Raw genomic sequence first — 19,238 nt, forward strand, 5'->3', positions numbered from 1 at the left:
TGAAAAAGTAAAATACTACTTTTAAGAGTAGTTTTAGGCTTGTGGAAGAAGGATGATTAAGTATGGAGTTCCCGCATGCTTCTGCCTGCTCCAACAGACTCCTCCTCCACATCCTCTAACAGTGCTACATTTGTTCTAGTGAGGGACCTCAGGTTCTTAGCTGACACATGATCATCAGAAGTCCAGTTCACACAAGGGTCTCCACTTGCACACATACAGTGACACCCAGCTACTGCTACAGTCTCCCACAGAGCGGTGTCCTCGCCTCCGCCTCCGTATCCCCGACCCTGGCACCCACCAACCTCACCACTGTCTTTCCATCTCTGTTCTTTTGTCTTTCCCAGGGTGACTAGATGGAATCCTGCACCGCTTCCTTCCCAGACTGGCCACTCCCGCCTCCCTTCTATTGATTTCCTTGCTTCCAACAGCATCGCCCTTGCCAGGTCACAAATAAGGAAACCACAGGGTAGAGAGATGGCACAGCCTGCCCACGGTCACCCAGTTAGTAAGTGGCAGAGCCAGAGTCCAAGCCCAGACCTCCCAGTCTTGTTCACTTGGCCCCTACATCTCTGTGATTAGTTTTACTGGCTAGGAAACAACAGAGGTACACCAGGCAGCAGCCTGGACTTCACAGCTCCTGGCTGCAGCCTCAGACTCCATGAGGAAGCAAGAGCTGAGGACTGATGGAGAGACATGCCTGGCCTACAGTGCTGGCTCCCCAGCTGAGCAGGTGAAGGCCCTTGTGGATCTGCTGGCTGGGAAGGGCTGTCGGTTACTACAGGCCCTAACAAAATGCCAGACTCCCCTCTGGGATCCCAGAGCAATGGTAAGTCTTCCATGGGGTGGAAGGAGGGGGGTACCTGAACCCTCCCACCTTGCCCTGGGACCTTACCTCTTTTGTCCTGTGTCTTGCAGACTCAAGGATACGGAGGTACTGTGAGGCCCTGCTGAGCAGGGTGGGAAATGACCCAGAACTGGGCAGCCCCTCACAGCGCCTGGCCAGCCTCCTGCTGGTAGAGGGCCTGACAGACCTGCAGCTACGGGAGCATGACTTCACACAGGTGGAGGCCACACGTGGAGTCTGGCACTCTGCTAGGGCCATCACCCTAGACAGGCTCTTCCTGCCTCTGTCCCGGGTGTCCATCCCACCTCGGGTCTCTATTACCATTGGAGTGGCCGGCATCGGCAAGACTACTCTAGTGAGGCATTTCATCCGTCGCTGGGCCAGAGGAAAAGTGGGCAAGAATTTCTCACTGGTTCTGCCCTTGACCTTTCGGGATCTTAATACCTATGAGAAGCTATCTGCAGACAAGCTCATCCACTCCATCTTCCCACACATTGGAGACAGTAATCTGGTGGTAACAGCCCAAGACAGAGTCCTCCTGGTCCTTGATGGCTTGGATGAGTGTAAGACACCCCTGGAATTCTCCAATACTGTCGCCTGCACAGACCCAAAGAAGGAGATCCAGGTAGACCACCTGATCACTAACATCATCCGAGGCAACCTCTTTCCAGAAATTTCTGTCTGGATCACCTCCCGTCCCAGTGCTGCTGGTCAGGTCCCTGGGGGCCTTGTGGACCGGATGACTGAGATTCGGGGCTTTACTGAGGAAGAGATCAAAGTGTGTCTGGAGCAGATATTTCCTGATGACCAGACCCTCTTAGGTCAGGTGTTGAGTCAAGTGAAGGCCAACAGGGCTCTGTATCTGATGTGCACTGTGCCAGCCTTTTGTAGGCTCATGGGGCTGGCCCTGGGTCACTTGTACCACAGCAAGCTAGCTGTCCCGGACTCAGAGCTGCCACTGCCTCAGACCCTGTGTGAGCTCTACTCTTGGTACTTTAGGATGGCCCTTGGTGGGGAGGGGCAGGACAAGGGCAAAGTAAGTCCTAGGATTGAGCAGGTGGCCCAGGGAGCTCGCAAAATGGTGGGGACATTGGGCCGCCTGGCCTTCCATGGGCTGGTCAAGAAGAAATACGTGTTTTATGAGCAAGACATGAAGGCATTTGGTGTGGACCTCGCTTTGTTGCAGAGCGCGCTATGCAGCTGTCTCCTGCAACGGGAAGAGACTCTGGCCTCCTCGGCAGCTTATTGCTTCACTCATCTGTCTCTGCAAGAGTTTGTGGCAGCCACATATTACTACAGTGCATCCAAGAGAGCCATCTTTGACCTCTTCACCGAGAGTGGCATGTCTTGGCCCAGGCTGGGTTTCCTTGCGCATTTCAGGTGTGCAGCCCAACGGGCCACACAAGCTAAGGATGGGAGGCTGGATGTGTTCCTGCGTTTCCTCTCTGGCCTCCTGTCTCCAAGGGTTAATACTCTGCTGGCCGGCTCCCTGCTGGCCCTAGGTGAGCACCAGAGCTACCGGGCCCAGGCGGCTGAGGCCCTACAAGGCTTGCTGTGTCCTGACTCTGCAGTCTGTGCACGAGCCATCAATGTCTTGTACTGCCTGCATGAGCTGCAGCACACAGAGCTGGCCTGCAGTGTGGAGGAGACCATGCAGAGTGGGACCTTGGCTGGGCTGACGGGCCCCTCGCATCGCACTGCTCTGGCCTACCTCCTGCAACTGTCTGATATCTGCTGCCGGGAGGCCAACTTGTCCCTGTGTCTCAGCCAGAGTGTCCTCCAGAGCCTGCTGCCCCAGCTGCTTTATTGCCGGAGCCTCAGGTGAGGATGGGGTCCATGCAGGGAGGAAGGGCAAAGGAGGAAGACTCAAAATGGTTCCTTGCTTCATCACCCCCTCCCCTGCAGTCTGCTGAGACTGCTCTAGCCAATGCCACAGCTGGGTGCAGAACCATCACGGAACTGATTTAGTTCTGGAGCCAGAGGTCTGAGGTCAAGGGCATGGGCAGTACTCCCTCTGAAACCTTGGCAGGAAGCCCTTCCTGCCTCTGGAGTGCCCAAGGGCCAGCCATCTTTGGTGTCCCATTGCCTCCTGTGTCTGAGCACTGCTCCTGTGTCTCTGTCACAAACTCGCTTTCCCTATGAGCACACTATCGCGCTGGAGCCTAGGCCCACCCTATGTCAGTGTGATAGCCTCCTGGCTATTCCGTCTGCAATGAGCTCCCATCCATATGAGGCTGCATTCTGGAGACAGCAAGGTTAGAATTTCAACATGACAATACAAACCCAACTCATGAGACCCCCTGAGAATCAAGCACTGTGATTCATCACTGTAATCCCAGCAATAAGAGTCTAAGGTAGGAAGATTGCTGAGTCCAGGACAGCCTGGGCTACATAGCATGATTTTATATATGTACGTGTGTGTATGTACACACACACACACACACACACACACACACACACACACACACACACACAGAGCCAGTCAGTGTTGGCAGAAGCTACACTCTCAGCCATATTCTGAATTTAGCAAGCAAAGAGGAAAAGACGTAGGACATGGACCAATCAGGATCTGAGAGTGGTCTTGGCATCCTCAGAAGTAAAGCTAGCCAACAGTGTTGAACACAGGCACATGGTATCAGAACTGTTGTGACAACACTGTAAGATGCCACCTAGGAGGAAGGGCACAGCTCACAGGAACCACCTCAGTTACTCCCACAGGAAGTCTGAGCACTGTGAGTGCACCGAGTCTGGAGTTCCGAGCTGAAACAGCGGATCACAGTGGGAATGAGAGGTGGTGGAGGCCGCACCCTGCTCATAGGCTGTGGGACCACTCATTGTCATGGCTTCCCCTGGCCAGGCTGGACAACAACCAGTTCCAGGACCCTGTGATGGACTTGCTGGGCAGTGTGCTGAGTGGGAAGGACTGTCGCATTCAGAACATCAGGTAACCCAGACCTCCGTGTACCACCTGCTGCCTGGGCTAGGGGATCTCTTTCCTCTCCACTCAGCTAACCAGAGCACCCCAAGAACATGTATCTTTTCAGGGTGTGGCTCAGGATGCAATCTGATCTTCTACTCCTTTCAGAAAGTGCCAAAGGCTCAGCCACCTGAGGAAAAGGGAAAGGAGTGGATAAGGCGCAGACTGTCCTGGACCTGGGGATGTCTCCAGGGCTCATGTGCTACCCTGGTTCAGGCAGCATCGTCTCGGTGCTCTTCCCAATATCCACTCTCTAATAATATTCTGAGCACAGGATTATATCTCAAATAAAAAAGTTGAAACGTTTAATTTACAATTTCAATTTTATTTTATTTGCCTGCATGTATATATGTGCCATGGCTTGCTTTTTGTTTCTACAGATGTCAGAAAACAGTGTCAGATCCCCTGAAATGGGAGTTATGGATGGTTGTGAGCCGCCATGTGGGTGCTGGGAATGGAATCCGGGTCCTGTGCAAGAACCAGTGCTCTTGACAGCTGAGCCAAATCTTAGACTCTTTTTTTTTTTTTTTTTTGGACACAGCGTCTTGTGTAGTCCAAACTCACTATATAGATAAGGTGATCCTGAACTTTGATCCTCCTGAGGGCTGGGATTAGAGCAATGTGCCATTATTCCCAGTTTGTGACGTGTTGGGGATGGAGCCCAGGGTGCCATGTATGCTAGGAAAGCTTTTTGCCTACTGGAGCCACATCCTCAGTTCTATTCTCAAAGACTTAAGTTTAAATTTCTTTATCTGGGTATAACGTACATGCCTATGACCCCAGCACTCTAGAGGCTGAGACAGGAGGATTGCCTGGGCTACACATAGTGAGATCCTATCTCCAATAACATCAAATCACATCGTTTATGTTGTAATTAGAGAAAAGTCTGTATGCTGATGTCAGTGCTTACGAAAGTTCTACACTTGATGTGGTAACCCTTGGGTTTATAGTGCGGTGATGTCAGGAAGAATTTCTAGACCTGTGGCGTCATTTTGGAGAAAAGGATTAGGAATGAGGTATAGGGATGGCTTTGCCTTGTTAGGGAAAGACAAACCCCTTTGAGAGAAAAATTACCTTGCAGCCTCTCATTGTCAGGATTCTGTCCTTCACAGGCATCTTTAGCCTTTTTAGCATGTGACAAAATTATCGATTTAGTTTTGCTTAAAATGGGGCTCAGAAATGATTCTGAAGGAAGCCAAACATCCCTTTTTTGGTCACAAGCACTTCCTCTCTGGTCCTTGGTGACACTTGTTTGCAATGTCCAAGTCATTCTGCCAAAACTACGTAAGGCTGTTTGTAAGATATTTATATGACATTATGTAAATTCTATGGCAACAAAAGTGGGCTAGTCTTCAAATATTTTGATGGTGGAAGGCAAGGAAACAGGTTTTCTGTAGTTTAGACTGGCCTTGAACTCAAGATCCCCAATATTCCAAGTTCTATAGTTACAGGTGTGTACCACTACATCTGGCTACTATTCAAATTTATTTATTTGTGTATTTACTTATTTATTTATTTTTGAGGCAGGGTATTACTATGCAGTCCCAGCTGGCCTAGAACTAATGTGTAACACAGGCTGGCCTCTGACCCACAGAGATCTGCCTGCCCATTTCCCAAGTGTTGAGATTAAAGGCGTGTACCACTACATCTGGCTCAAATTTGTTTGTTTGTTTGTTTATGTATATGTATGTATGTATGTATGTATGTATGTTTTTGGAGACAGGGTTTCTCTGTGTAGCTTTGTGCCTTTCCTGGAACTCACTGTGTAGTCCGGGCTGACCTCGAACTCACAGAGATCTGCCTGCCTCTGCCTCCCGAGTGCTGGGATAAAAGGTGTGCGCCACCACTGCCCAGCTCAAATTTATTTGTAGGCAACAGAACTCATGAAAAGCGGTGTGTCAATGAGAGCCCACTGAGGAGATCGGACAGAGGAGGGCTGTTAGTATTTAAAGAGCCGGCTCCACTTGGCTTCCTTCGTCTTCCTGTTGCCCCGGTACCAGGATCCCAAAGAGCTCTTGGAATGTCCTTGATTCTAACATTGCAGGGATTCTAATGGACAACTCCATCCTAGGGATGCTGCTTACAAAAGTAAAAAAACTCAAGCACCCCCCCTTCTGACAGTGGACAGAGGAAGCAACTCTGACCCATCAGCACGCTGCGGGAACCACCTTCTCAGGCACATAAAGATGAAACTTTCTAAAACTTAGTTAATTTTGTGGTAATTCTACCATTTGCTGTTTTGTACTAGAGAAAGGCTAGTTTGCACTAGTTTATGAGCTCTGTGGGTTTTCAGGAATTTCACAAGCTGAGGGTACTTGAAATTAGCCCTGGTCTGGGGCATTTGCACCATAGAAACCAGCACCAGTGTTTGGTAGTTCGCCTCTTCTTGAAAGTCACATGAACATTATGCCACTAGATGGGTCTATATGGAAGAATTTTTTTAATATCAGAAAATCGAATATAAAAATGTACTATATTTATTGTATTTGTGCTACTGTATGTATGTGTACATGTGCATGTATGTACATACACACACCGCAGCATGTATGTGGAGGTCAGAGGACAGCTTGTTCTCCCGTTCCATCACTTGGGTTGCCAGGCTTGGTGGCCAGCACCTTTACCTTCTGAGCCACCTTGCTGGCTCATATGAAAGACTTCTACCATCCAAACTCTTGGCTGCACATTGTAAAGTAGCCATTATGTGGCATGCTGGGCAAATTTCCTTGGGGCCCTTTGTCAGGGCGAAGGTCATCAGGCCCACTCTGATTCTCCCTTCCCAGGCCCAGGGGTCTTCCCATTCCTGGCTTTCTGCTCCCCAGTCACTTGGTCCCCACTTACATCCTCGGGGGTGATGCTGGGGAAAACAGGACTAACTATGAGTCTAATCGAGGCGATGAGAGGCACAGACTTGAAAGAACCACTCTCCCCTTTCTTGGCAGCCTGACTGAGAACCAGATTGGTAACAAAGGAGCCAAAGCTCTGGCCAGATCCCTCCTGGTCAACAGAAGTCTCATCACACTAGAGTGAGTTGGACACCACAGGCCCCTGGAATGAAGAGAATTTGAAACCATCTCCCCGTCTATGAAATGTCTTGAGTTTTCTGTGTCCTCTCACAAACTCCCCAGAGTCAGTCCATCCAAGGCAGTGTTATGCTCTGAGCTCCTGCCAACTACATGTCCTTCTGGCTGGCTAGAAGGACGACTGAGCAAGCAAACTCATTTTTGTCTCTTAAACTTCATTTCACAAAACACTTTTTGACCCTGACCTAGAATCATTGTTGTCGTCTGCACACTTAGGCCATTAGACCACCACGTCCTGTGCCCTGCCCCTCATCATGTGGGGCTGCTTTGGGGAACTCATTCACACACACACACACACACACACACACACACACACACACACACACACGATCTCTGCCATGGGTCCATCAAACATGAAATCCTCAATCCAGTTCATTCCCTTTAAGGACTGTCGACTCATGTCTGTGCCGGGTTTGAACCCTCTTCCCACCCCAGCAGTCTTTCTCCCTTGCTTCTACCAGCCTCCGGAGTAACTCCATTGGACCACAGGGGGCTAAGGCCCTTGCAGATGCCCTGAAGATAAACCGAACTCTAACCTCTCTAAGGTATGTGGCTCCACTCCTGGCCTCCGGAGAGGGCCCAGAAAATAAAGCCCTGGCTACAGGAGGTACTGTGGAGGCTTTGGGGTGCCAGCAAGCTTCAGATTCCAGGTGGCCCCAACTCTGTGTGCCTCTGAAAGACCCCAGGGTTTCTGAGGACAATGCAAAGCCTGCCTTCCAGAAGATGGCAGTGCTTGGGTCTGGCTTGCTGTGTCTCTCTGAGGAGCCTGAGGCTGAGTTCATCTAGTTGAGGGTGTACTACTGTCCTAGTCTGTTTTGTCTTTCTACTTTTATTATTCAAATGAAATTTTTGTTGTTATTGTTTTGAAACAGGGTCTGGTTGTGTAGCCTTAGCTGGCCTGGAGCTCACTCTGTATGCCAGGCTGACCTTGAACTCACAGAGATCCATCTTCCTTTGCCTCCCAAGTGCTGGGATTAAAGGTGTGCGCTACCATACCCAGAACCAGGTGAAATTCAATAATATAAAATTTATCATTTTGAAGTTTATAGTTTATTGGGATTTGTTTTATTTTTGTTTTTTTGAGAAACTCTTTCTCTGTGTATACCTGTCTGTTCTGGAACTCGCTCTGTAGCCCAGGCTGGCTTGAACTCAGAGATCTGCCTGCCTCTGCCTCCCCAGTTCTGGGATTAAAGGCGTGTGCCACCACATCCCGGCAGTCATTGGCATTTTGTACATTCAAAATGTACAACCACCACCTCTGTCTAGTTTCAAAATATTTTTGACTGTTAGTATTTACTTTTTTCTTTTTGGGGGACATTTTGTATAAATGGAATTATACAATAAGAACTTTGTGTCTGTCTTCCTCAGCTAGCGTGTTTTCAGGGTTCATCCACAGTGCAGCTTACTGTTTTCTTGCATTGACTGTCTGAATTGTTTTCCTCTGGATAGGTGGCACACTGTCTGCTTATACATTCATGCATTCAGAGGGCTTCTGTCTTTTAGCTATCATGAATAATGCAGTTAGCAACATCTGTGTAGAAGTATTCAAGCACCCGTATTTAATTCTTTGGGGAATACCTAGAAATGGAATTGCTAGGCCCCATGCCACATCTAAGTTGAGAACCGCCAGACTGTCTTCCACAGAGGCAGGGCCATTTCCATTGTCATCAATAGTGTAAGGCTTCCTTCCGGTTTCTCCACATCTTCACTCTTATTTGGGCCTGTGGCTCTTGATTGTGATGGAGACTGATGATGACCTCACTTTAATTGAGGTAGTAGCATGGACACTTTGATCCTAGTTGGCAGGCAGCTCCTTAGAGACCGGCACAGGAGGACTAGTGGAGGAGGGCCACGAGGAGGGCACGGAAGTCAGTTGCTTCCTGTCTTGGGCCTCTGAGGCAGGTGTTCCCATTGCAGTGTGAGTCCAGGCCACCAGTGACACACCTTTTCTTACCTTTGTAGCCTCCAGAGCAATGTGATCAAGGATGGTGGTGTCATGTGCATGGCCGAGGCCCTGGTCTCCAACCAGACCATCTCCATACTACAGTGAGTGGCAAACTGATCACTTATCTCTCTTGCTGAGCCTCTGCTTTTCCTTGTCCCTGAGAGAGAGAACAGGAGGCTCTCTAAGTCCTAAGGCTTTCAGACCCACCTGTAGGGTCCCTGGAAAACACGATGTCATCTGTTTTTCAAGAGAAAATTCTTCCTGGAATTACTAAATTAAAGCCCCGCCAACCCAGGAAATCATGTCCACAGCTACAGGAAAAGAACACAGCATTCTTCTATTAAATAAGCACTAGTCTGACTGGAAGGCAGCATCACAGGCAGCCTGCCAATGAGGTTGTAAAGACAGAGGGCCTACCCTTCCCTACAGCCCTGTTGTCTTCAAGTCTGAGTTGCTCACAGCACCGCTTTTCAGCAGCTTATCCTAATCTCGAAGGTAGAGAGTTCTCGTGCTCCTTAACGGCTTTTGCCCCAGACAAAACTGCTCCTTCCTTTATTATGATCTGGTACTTCGCAACTTGGAGCCAGGTGCCCAGGCCAAGTCCAACAGTGGCCGAGAGACAGGGGCATTACCTTGTTTGATGTTTATCTTGGAAAAGAAGTTCTCAAAGAAAGACCCCAGGAAGCCTGGCGTGATGGCACATATCTTTAATCCCAGCACTTGGGAGGCAGAGGCAGGAGGATCTCTGTAAGTTTGGGGCCAGCCTCATCTACAAAGTAAGTTCAAGGTCACCCTGAGCTACATAAAGAGACCCTGTCTCAAAAACAAAACCCACTGAGATACTCACTCCTGGGCTGTGAAGCCAGAGGTGGCTGACCGAGCTTGTAAGGAGACAGAGTAGGGACTTAGAACCTATAAGTTCCTCAAGAAAATGTCTAGAAAAGGGAGATGTCTTTTTCCTAAAAAAAAAAAAAAAAAGAGATATGTGATATGTACAGTATAGGTACATTATTTTTTATATTTTATTTTGTGTGTGTGTGCGTGAGAGAGAGAGAGAGACAGAGACAGAGACAGAGACAGAGAGACAGAGAGACAGAGAGAGAGAGAGAGAGCACATGCCATGGCACAAGTATGGAGGTTAGAGAACAACTTGCAGGATTTGTTTTTCTCTTTTCATCATGTGGCTCCTAGGGATTGACTTCTGGTCCACAGCTTTGGTGGCAAGCGCCTTTACCTTCTGAGCCATGTCACAGGCCCCCGTGTCTTTCCTTTATATGGAGGGTGTTTTATACAGGAGAGGCCCTTCCCCATCTATCCTTCTATACCTCTTCCCAGGGACGTTTCTCCAGGTGGGAGGCAGAGTGCTGGTCCAGATGGGAAAGGTCTCACTAGCTGGCAGACTTGTGTGTGGAAGTCTCTCATGCAGAAGGCTGTTGAGCCTCTGCTCCCAGCTGCCCTTTCTCCTTAATTCTCCCAACCAGACCCTTTGTGAGACCCCTTGTACTGCCGTGAGACTGGAACTGGTACCCTATCTGTCCCTGACCTCTCACCCAATCACCCAAAACCCAGCCTGGCTTTGGCCTGGGAATGCCTATGCCTGGCTTTGCTGATGGGCCCTTCTCATCTCCCACAGGCTACAGAAGAACCTAATTGGGCCAGTGGGAGCCCAGCAGATGGCAGATGCCCTGAAGCAGAACAGGAGTCTGAAGGAACTCATGTGAGAAAGGGCCAAACTGGTATCCTCTGGTTCGAGCACAAGGCTGGCGCATCCTACATATTTGTGAACACATGGATGATGAGATGGATGGATGGAAGAAGGGATGAGAAGATGGATGTGAGGGTGGTTGGATGAGAAGGATGAGTGGATGGTTGAATGGATGGACAGATAGGTGAATGGATGGAGGATAGATGGATGGGTGGGTAGGTGGATGGAAAGAAGGGTACACAGGAGGTTTAGATAAATTGATGGGTGGGTGAATGCAGGTTAGCTGGTTTGGAAGTACAGAACACTGGACAAGGAGAATTGAAAACCAGACTCCCAGAACTGGGTGATCCCCAAACATTATGGGCTTGTTTACATTATTGTTTCCCTCTTCTCAGAAGGAGACATTTTCTCTTGGCCATCTTCATATAAAGTCCCACAAACACCTTGGAGGGTTGACTGTTGGTTCTTTCCAAAGAGTTAAGGAAGATGTGGTCACCTTTGGAGACTACAGATGAACACACTGAGGCTAAATGAACTGCACTGGCCACCCCTGAGACAGAGGTGGCCTCCCCTGAGCTCTGACCCCTAGGCCCAGCCCACCACTATCTGTCTCTTGCAGGTTTTCCAGTAATACCATTGGGGATGGAGGTGCCATGGCCCTGGCTGAGGCCCTGAAGGTGAACCAAGGCCTGGAGAACCTGGAGTGAGTCTGCCTGAGAACCCTCCATGGATGATAATTACCCTCCCAGATCCCATTCCCACGAGAGCGCCTTACCAGCCCTGGCCCTGACACTGGGTCTGCCTCTGTCCACTTTTGCCCTAGTCAACATACCAGCTCTGCTTCTCTGCAGTTTTTAGAATGACAAGGTCTATGTGCCTTGTCATAAGCTTGCCCCCATGGCTGAAGAAAAGCCTTGGCAGGCAGGGCAGGGGCAGGCTAGATACTGCTGCCTCATTAGGATGGCTTTGCGGCATCACTTTCTCTGGAGCAGAGTAACACGCACTTCCTTGAGGATATATGCAGCCCCATGTCAGGGCAGTTTAAACCTCAGGGATTATGCTAAACCACATTGCCTTTAGGTAGAGTGATGGGGAGGAGAGAGGGATGAGGAGAGCAGTTCACAGGTCCTCAACTCCCTGTTGAACCCATCGGGTATGGCTCCAGGCTAGACCAGACAGCTCTCTCCAGGTCCCGGGACAGCCACATCAACAGTGCCTTGTCTTGCTCTGCAGCCTACAGAGCAATGCCATCAGTAACACTGGGGTGGCAGTGCTGATGCAAGCCCTCTGTGTTAACCGGACACTGTCTAACCTCAGGTAAGTCCTGATCCCAAACACACAACTTTGACCAGTGGGAATACAGGGCCTCTGGGGCTTGGAAAGAAAGGCTGACACTGAGAAACTACTGTAGAAAAATCTGCAGTTGGTATGGGCTTGGTTCTAGAACACAGCACCCTGTCCCTTTTCCTACTTGGTCAGTTGTGGCCCCCAGTGGGATGCTCCCTTCTATGTACAAGACCTTCAGGTACCACTAGCTCATCATAACCCAGATCTTGCCCTTTTCCTCCTGCGTGTTCTTACCTGCTGCTAGTCCTGAGTGGGACACTGATTACAGCCCTGACTGGCGAGAACAGGCTCTTTCACATTTCAGCCCAGTGGCCCGGGAGGCCCAGGGCCTGCCTGTGGTTTCTTGGGGTTTGGAAAGCCTAAACATCTGGACTTGCTCTGTCTTTGTCTGATTGGATGTTCAGAGTCTCATCTCTCCTCAGCCTACGAGAAAACTCCATCAGCTCAGAGGGAGCCCAGGCCCTCGCTCAAACTCTCTGTATGAACAACACTCTGAAGTACTTGGAGTACGTAATAATTGGGTCTGGAGGGATGGAGGTCAAAGGGAGATTGTGCTTCCTCACCTGCTCAGACACCAGGGTTGGTGGGCACCATTATGATGGGTTAGACCCTTGGGATCTTCACAATTCACAAGGCTGGACCAGGGCTTGGGAAGGGGCAGCCAGGAGACCTGGTATCTACTGGCAACCCTGACACCAGAACTCTCCAGCCTTACCCCTGGAGATGGATAAGCACGTGGGAGAGGACCTTAAAGAGCTGGCATGGGGCCATGCCAACAGGCAGTAAATCCTGCTCATAGTGCTGTGTGTCCTGGTTGCCTGACCTGTAACCACTGAGTTTAACATGGGACATTCTCTAGTATGCTTGGTACACCAGAGTTCTCCAGAAGCTCGAGCCGCATTGGTGCTGACAGTGTGTCCCTTGGGAGGATGGGGAATGACTGGTATCCCCTAGTGACCAGGATGGGGGGAGGTTCACAGTGGCTCCTACTTGCTTCTGTTCTTTTTTTCCCCAGCCTGACAGCCAACCTCCTCCATGATCAAGGTGCCCAGGCCATTGCAGTAGCAGTAGGAGAAAACCACTCCCTCACACACCTTCAGTAAGACTGCTGTCCCCTCCCCTCCCCACCCGTTCTCCCCAGCTGCAGGGCTAGCCACAAACCAACTGTGGCACATGGAACCTGGCTTTGGGCTATGCCTGAGGCCTTCCCAGGCTACCTCCCTCCAGCAGGTAGGCCCCACTCTGGGTTTGGATTCCTGAGGTTTTCCTCAGATAGACCTAGATTATGAGGCAAGTGTCATGGCTATGACTTGGGGTGATCTATGCTTTATGGAGAATATTTGAGCCTGTCCCCATGACTACCACTGGTAAAACACTGGCCCTCTGGGGACTGAGCCTGAAGGGAACTTCAGGAACCCCTGTGCCATATCCTGCATTGACTCACCCTCCTCAATGCCAAAGAGTCTCTCCAGTTCTGTTCTTGGGCCATATGTGTCTGTGTCTTCCCAGCCTGCAGTGGAACTTTATCCAGGCTGGTGCAGCCAGGGCCTTGGGACAAGCACTCCAGCTGAACAGGACCCTGAGAACCTTAGAGTAAGTGTGGCCTATGGGGAGGAGGGGTAGTCTCCAGGCTCAGGGCTGGGGTGATGACCAACAACAGCTTCTACCATGAAACCACAGACTTGTTTTAGTCCTCACCTGTACAGTGTGTGTGTGTGTGTGTGTGTGTGTGTGTGTGTGTGTGTGTGTGTGTGATAGCTTTACTGATATAATCCACACACCATAAAATCCAGCTGTACAACCATCACAACCAATCTGAGAACATTTCCCTAACCCCCAGAGATGCTGTATGTATTGCTGCTTCCCATTCTCACTTCCATCCTTGCAAGACACCAATCATTCTGGACATTTTACATCATAAATTCATGTGGTCTTTTATGATCTATATCTTGTATGTGTACATATATGCCAGGGGTTGAAACTAGAACCTTGAGAATCTTAAGCACATGCTCTGCCACAGAGCTTCACCCCTGCAGAACAGTTCTTTTCTAGGCTGACCTATTTTGTTCATGTTGTTGTCTAACTTTGTTTTTTAAGAAGTGTGTGTGAGCCAGGCAGCGGTGGCACAGGCCTTTAATCCCAGCACTCGGCAGGCAGAGCCAGGTGGATCTCTGTGAGTTCAAGGCCAGCCTTGTCTACAGAGCGAGATCCAGGACAGGCACCAAAACTACACAGAGAAACCCTGTCTCGAAACCTCATCCCTCTCCAAAAAAAGTATTTGTGTGTGTGTGTGCGTGTGCGTGTGTGTGTGCACTTGTCATGGCATGTGTATGGAGGTCAGAGGACAACTTTTGAGAGCTGGTTCTCTCCTTCCTTCCACTCTGTGAGTTTCAAGGATCAAACTCAGATCACTGGGGTTGACGGCAAGCACCTTTACCTGCTGAGCTCTTACAAAAATGTCCTCACCTTGCCCCTTTTCAGTCTTTGTGTGTGCACACGTGAGTGAGCGTGTGTGCTCATACCAGAGTGTACATATGGAGGTCAGCAGACAGTCTCAGGTGTTGGTCTCCCCTCCTGTTTGAGACAGTCTTTCCCCAGCTGCGTATGCCGGACAATCGGGCTATAGGCTTCCGGGTTTCTCGTGTTTGCTCCCAATCTCCCTGTAGGAGAGCTGGGGTCACAGATGTGTGCTACTGCAGCCAGCTTTATGTGGGTGACTTTCTCAGCTCCTTCTGCTTTGAGATAAGCGCTTAAGCCACTGAGACACCTCCCCAGCCGGAGCTTAGACTTTATTTTTTATTTTTATTTTTGTGGAGCTGAGGATCGAACCCAGGGCCTTGGCTTGCTAGGCAAGTGCTCTACCACTGAGCTAAATCCCCAACCCCATAAAGATTCAACAGTGTAATGAATGTGTTACAGCTTTTTTTTGTTTTTGTTTTTTGTTTTTCGAGACAGGGTTTCTCTGTGTAGCTTTGTGCCTTTCCTGGATCTCACTTGGTAGCCCAGGCTGGCCTCGAACTCACAGAGATCCGCCAGCCTCTGCCTCCCGAGTGCTGGGATTACAGGCGTGTGCCACCTCTGCCTGGTGAGTTTAGACTTTGAACCCTTTGCATCACTTCTGGTCTCTTCTCCATCTGTCAGTCCATCACTTCACTAGCTCCCATTGCTCACTTTTTCCTGTTGATTTACTCCTAAACACTGGTGCTCCTCAGGGTTCTGCCCTTGGCCTCTTCCCTTGAACTTCTCTGGGAGCTTTCTTTTCCCAGGATTCTAATAACCCAACTCCTGGTAACTCCTACATCACTACCTAGGGTGGTTTAAATGAGGACAGCCCCAGTATTCGTAAATTTGAACACCTGATGGCCTGTTGGTGAAATTCTTTGGGAAGGATTAGGAGGTGTGGCCATGTTGGAGGAGGTGTGTCACAGGGAGGGCTTTGAGGCTTCAAAAGCCCAGGCCCTTCCCAGTGTGCTCTCCCTGCATTATGCCTGTGGATCCAGATGTAAGCCCTCAGCTACTGCTCCAGTTCCATGTCTGTCTGCTGCCTGCTGCCTGCTGCCATGCTCCCCACCATGGTGGTCATGGACTCTAAACCTCTGAAACTGTGAGCCCCAAATAAACCCTTTCTTCTAAAAGTTGCCTTGGTCAAGGTGTCTTAACACAGCAACAGAAAAGCAAGCCTCTAACCCAGGTGTCTCTGGACTCCAGCCCACGAGTCCACACCCATGTTACCTTTTGCCCCTGGTGTCTCACAGGTATTGCAAGTTGCTGCATTGTCTTGCCCAGAAGGCTGCTTCTTAGTTCTCCATCTGACCCTTAGACAACCTATTGTGCAAGCTAGGGGCCCCTCTGCTTCCACTTCCAATTCCAGCTCATCTCCATGTCCTGCTGACCTTCTTCCCACTGTCCATTCCACGCTGTTTCTGTCTGCTGCCACCATCCAGGCCACAGAACCACTCACCTGCCATACTGGGTGACCCCCATCCACATCTAGGCCATCCCCTCAAACTGCAGGTCAGAGATCTTCCTAAACATCCATCTCTCTTCATTATGGGTGAGATCCATAAATGACTGTACCGGCAGATTCATGTGTAACCCCAAAGCCTGGATTCCAAGGTCCCCAAAGGTCTGCTTCCCTCACACTTCCAAGCGTCAGTCCTCATCACTCCATGACCTCAGCAGTCTCCCATTCCCTGATTCTGGCTTAGTTTATTTCTTCTGGGTACTACACTGGGGTAGAGACTCTGCTGATCTTCCCTGCAACTTAGACCTGGTACATCAATTTGCTCATTTAATAGTGCCTTCCTACCTGAGTTCTGAGAGAGCATTAATAAGTTACCATCTACTGTTGTGATAAAACACTATGACCAAAAGCAAACTTTGGGAGGAAAGAGTTTATTTCACCTTACTTGTAAGTCCATGACAGGGCAGGAACTTAGAGGCAGGACCTGGAGCAGAGACCACTGAGGAATGCTGGTTCCTGGCTTGCTCAGTTTATTTTCTTATATACTCCAGGACTATCTACTCAAGGTTAGCACCACCCACAATTCAATGAGCCCTCCTTCAATCATCAAAACATAAAATGGCTTACAGGCTTGCCTATAGGCTATTGCTATCTATTTACTTATATTTTGGTTTTTTGAGGCAGGGTTTCTCTGTATAGCCCTGGCTGTCCTGGAACTCACTCATAGACCAGGTTGGCCTTGAACTCAGAGATGCCTATAGGCTATTCTTATGGAGGCATTTTCTCAATGGATATTCACTGGTCTCAGAGGAGTCTGGCTTGGGTCAACTTGATAAAAACTAGCTAGCCCAGGGCAGAGCTGTCCCTGATGCTTGGCACCCTCAACATGGGATCCACACAGACGTTTGCCAGAGTGATGTCACAGATGCTTCCTAAAGCATGGTGATGTCCATTTGTCCTAAACTCACTTACTGTCCCAGAACTTGCTCTTTTCCTCCAACTGGAAGTAGGAGAGAATACACAGAAACCCTAGCCAGCAAGAATGGCACAGAGGCGAGGACTTCAGGCTGATCTTCCTACTGGTTTTGAAAAGCATACCTTTTGATCTTAAGCCCTGCTGATAGTAAATGCCATGTCCCTTTTCTTGTCTGCCTTTGGCATTTTGTTCAGATTCATAGACTCCCAGATTCCCCTGTGCATTAATATGAGGCCAAGGGCACAATGGCTTCCCAGCAGGGACAATTATCTAAGGGGACTGGGTGTAGGGCTGGTGTGTGTAAAGGGCCTAAACCCCATAGGCCTTGGCCAATGTTGGCTTGTGCCCCTTGTGGACCAATGGGTCATCCTGTGTTCAGCTTACAGGAGAATGCCATAGGGGATGAAGGAGCTTCTGCAGTGGCTGGGGCTCTGAAGGTGAACCCAACCCTCACCTCTCTCTAGTAAGTCCCCTGGGTGTGGGAGGCCAGCAGACCACCCTCTCATGCCACAGCTGACTTGACTAGTCTAGGAAAGTTGTTTGGCTTTTCCAATACTAGTGACTGGGCAATCAAACATGTAGGAAGGACTGAAGTTACAGACATCACTCACCCCAGCCCTTCTGGAAGACACCGCTGCTCCCTTCCTGTGTCTAGCTCTTGCTTGTAGAGTCAGAGTATAGGCGGGAGCTGCAGCGTTCTTGGAAGAGTCACAGGAACACAATCTTAGTGCTGCTTCTCAACTTTCAGCCCTAGCCAAGGGCTACAGAGTATGGAGGGAAGCCTGGCCCAGGGCAGGAGGGGCAGGAGCACAGGGGGTCCGATTACCCACCTTGATTATACTCCCTCTCAAAGCCTACAGGTGGCCTCCATTGGCACCCAAGGAGCCCAGGCACTTGGGGAGGCCCTGGCTGTGAACAGAACCTTGGAGATTCTTGAGTGAGTATTCCAGTTTCTGCTGACAGACTTTGCTTAAAGAAATAAGCTACAGATTCAAAAGGAATAAACATGAAGACAAATGTCTATTTACATAGACACACGTAGATAATTTCCATGACTTTTTTTGGTCAGATGCTCTGTCTTCCTCATTCCCACTTCATGTGTCTCCCTGAGGTCACTATGGCACTATGCTCTGGTTTGGGCCTGCCCCAGACAAACAGGACCAAAGGCTCTATTTACTAGGTCCCCCACCACAGAACCCAGTAGGCACCTCCTGGGGTGGGTTCAAGCTCTAGGAGGCTCTCAGCCCATGTCTTTCCTACTCCCCAGGCTCCCTGTAACCACAGGGTACTGTGGACCCCTGGATGGAGAGTTACCTCTCCATTGCAGCCTAGGTTTTCCTTCTCTGGCATAGAAAAAAAGAACAAGCTTCTGTAAGTGCTTAGGAAGACGCCGCCCCCAACCCTGTGATGGAATGTCCAGACAACCCCGCCCCATCTGGAGGGACATCAGTGCCTCCACTCAGCCTATTCCTGCACCTTAGGCTTCTTGCTTGCCCTGACAGCTTACGAGGAAATGACATCGGGGTACCGGGTGCCAAGGCCTTGGCAAATGCTCTGAAGTTAAACTCCACTCTCCGAAGACTCAAGTAAGTGATCGTGTGACCCACGTGCAACCAGAGCAGCCAACTTCTGCCAGCACTTTTGGGATGAAACACACAATTTCCTTTAGTTGCTTCCTTCTGGGTGTTAAACGACCATACTGTCCTGACCATTACTGTCCATATCCAATGATGTTAGCTTTGTTCATTTTCCTTAAGTCCTTTACTTAAAATCCACATTAATGGTCCTGGGTAGAGTACCTGGCTGCAGTTGCTATGGTGCCTGCAGACAATCAGCCCAGAACTACTTATCTCATCCACATCTCAACAAGGCAGTGTTATCTCCTATGTGTCTTTTCTGTCCTGAAGCTCACTATGGTGTCTCCATCTCTTCTCTGCCTAGTCTCCAAGAGAACTCACTGGGGATGGATGGGGTCATATATGTCGCTGCTGCACTGTCTGAGAACCATGGTCTGCATCATATTAAGTGAGTACATAAGTGGCATCGCCTTTCCAGCTACTTCTGCTAAGCCTCACAACTGCTCCCAGACCAGGTTCTGCCTTTAGCCCAGTTCTGGAGTCAAGTGACAGGAAGACACTCTAGCAGCATCACAGGGGAACCAGGTCTACTAAGGACATGCCAGAGCAGTGTGCGTAGGAGGAGGTCTAGAGGGCAAAGGCTCAGTGGTGTCCCGAATTTATTGTAGCAACGATCACTGTACTAAGGGCAACCTGCAGATGCTGAGTTCCATCCTAACTCTTCTGTCCCAGTCTCCAGGGGAATCCCATTGGGGAATCCGGTGCCAGGATGATCTCAGAGGCTATCAGGACAAATGCTCCCACATGCACTGTGGAAATGTAA

At 49.7% G+C, this 19,238-nt stretch overlaps 1 protein-coding gene across 1 annotated transcript; it reads left to right on the forward strand.

Annotated features, from left to right (window-relative positions):
* The first annotated feature begins 643 nt into the window (after positions 1-643).
* On the forward strand, positions 644-19,238 carry Nlrc3 (NLR family CARD domain containing 3). The gene is given in 18 exon segments (XM_036198072.1): positions 644-782; positions 785-826; positions 916-2,665; positions 3,702-3,788; positions 6,761-6,844; positions 7,363-7,446; positions 8,864-8,947; positions 10,480-10,563; positions 11,171-11,254; positions 11,785-11,868; positions 12,321-12,404; positions 12,914-12,997; positions 13,408-13,491; positions 17,218-17,301; positions 17,692-17,775; positions 18,341-18,424; positions 18,780-18,863; positions 19,148-19,238. Coding segments are annotated over 18 exon segments (3,186 nt in total). The 5' UTR covers positions 644-658.

Source organism: Onychomys torridus, chromosome 8, assembly GCF_903995425.1.
Source record: "Onychomys torridus chromosome 8, mOncTor1.1, whole genome shotgun sequence".
NCBI lineage: Eukaryota > Metazoa > Chordata > Mammalia > Rodentia > Cricetidae > Onychomys > Onychomys torridus.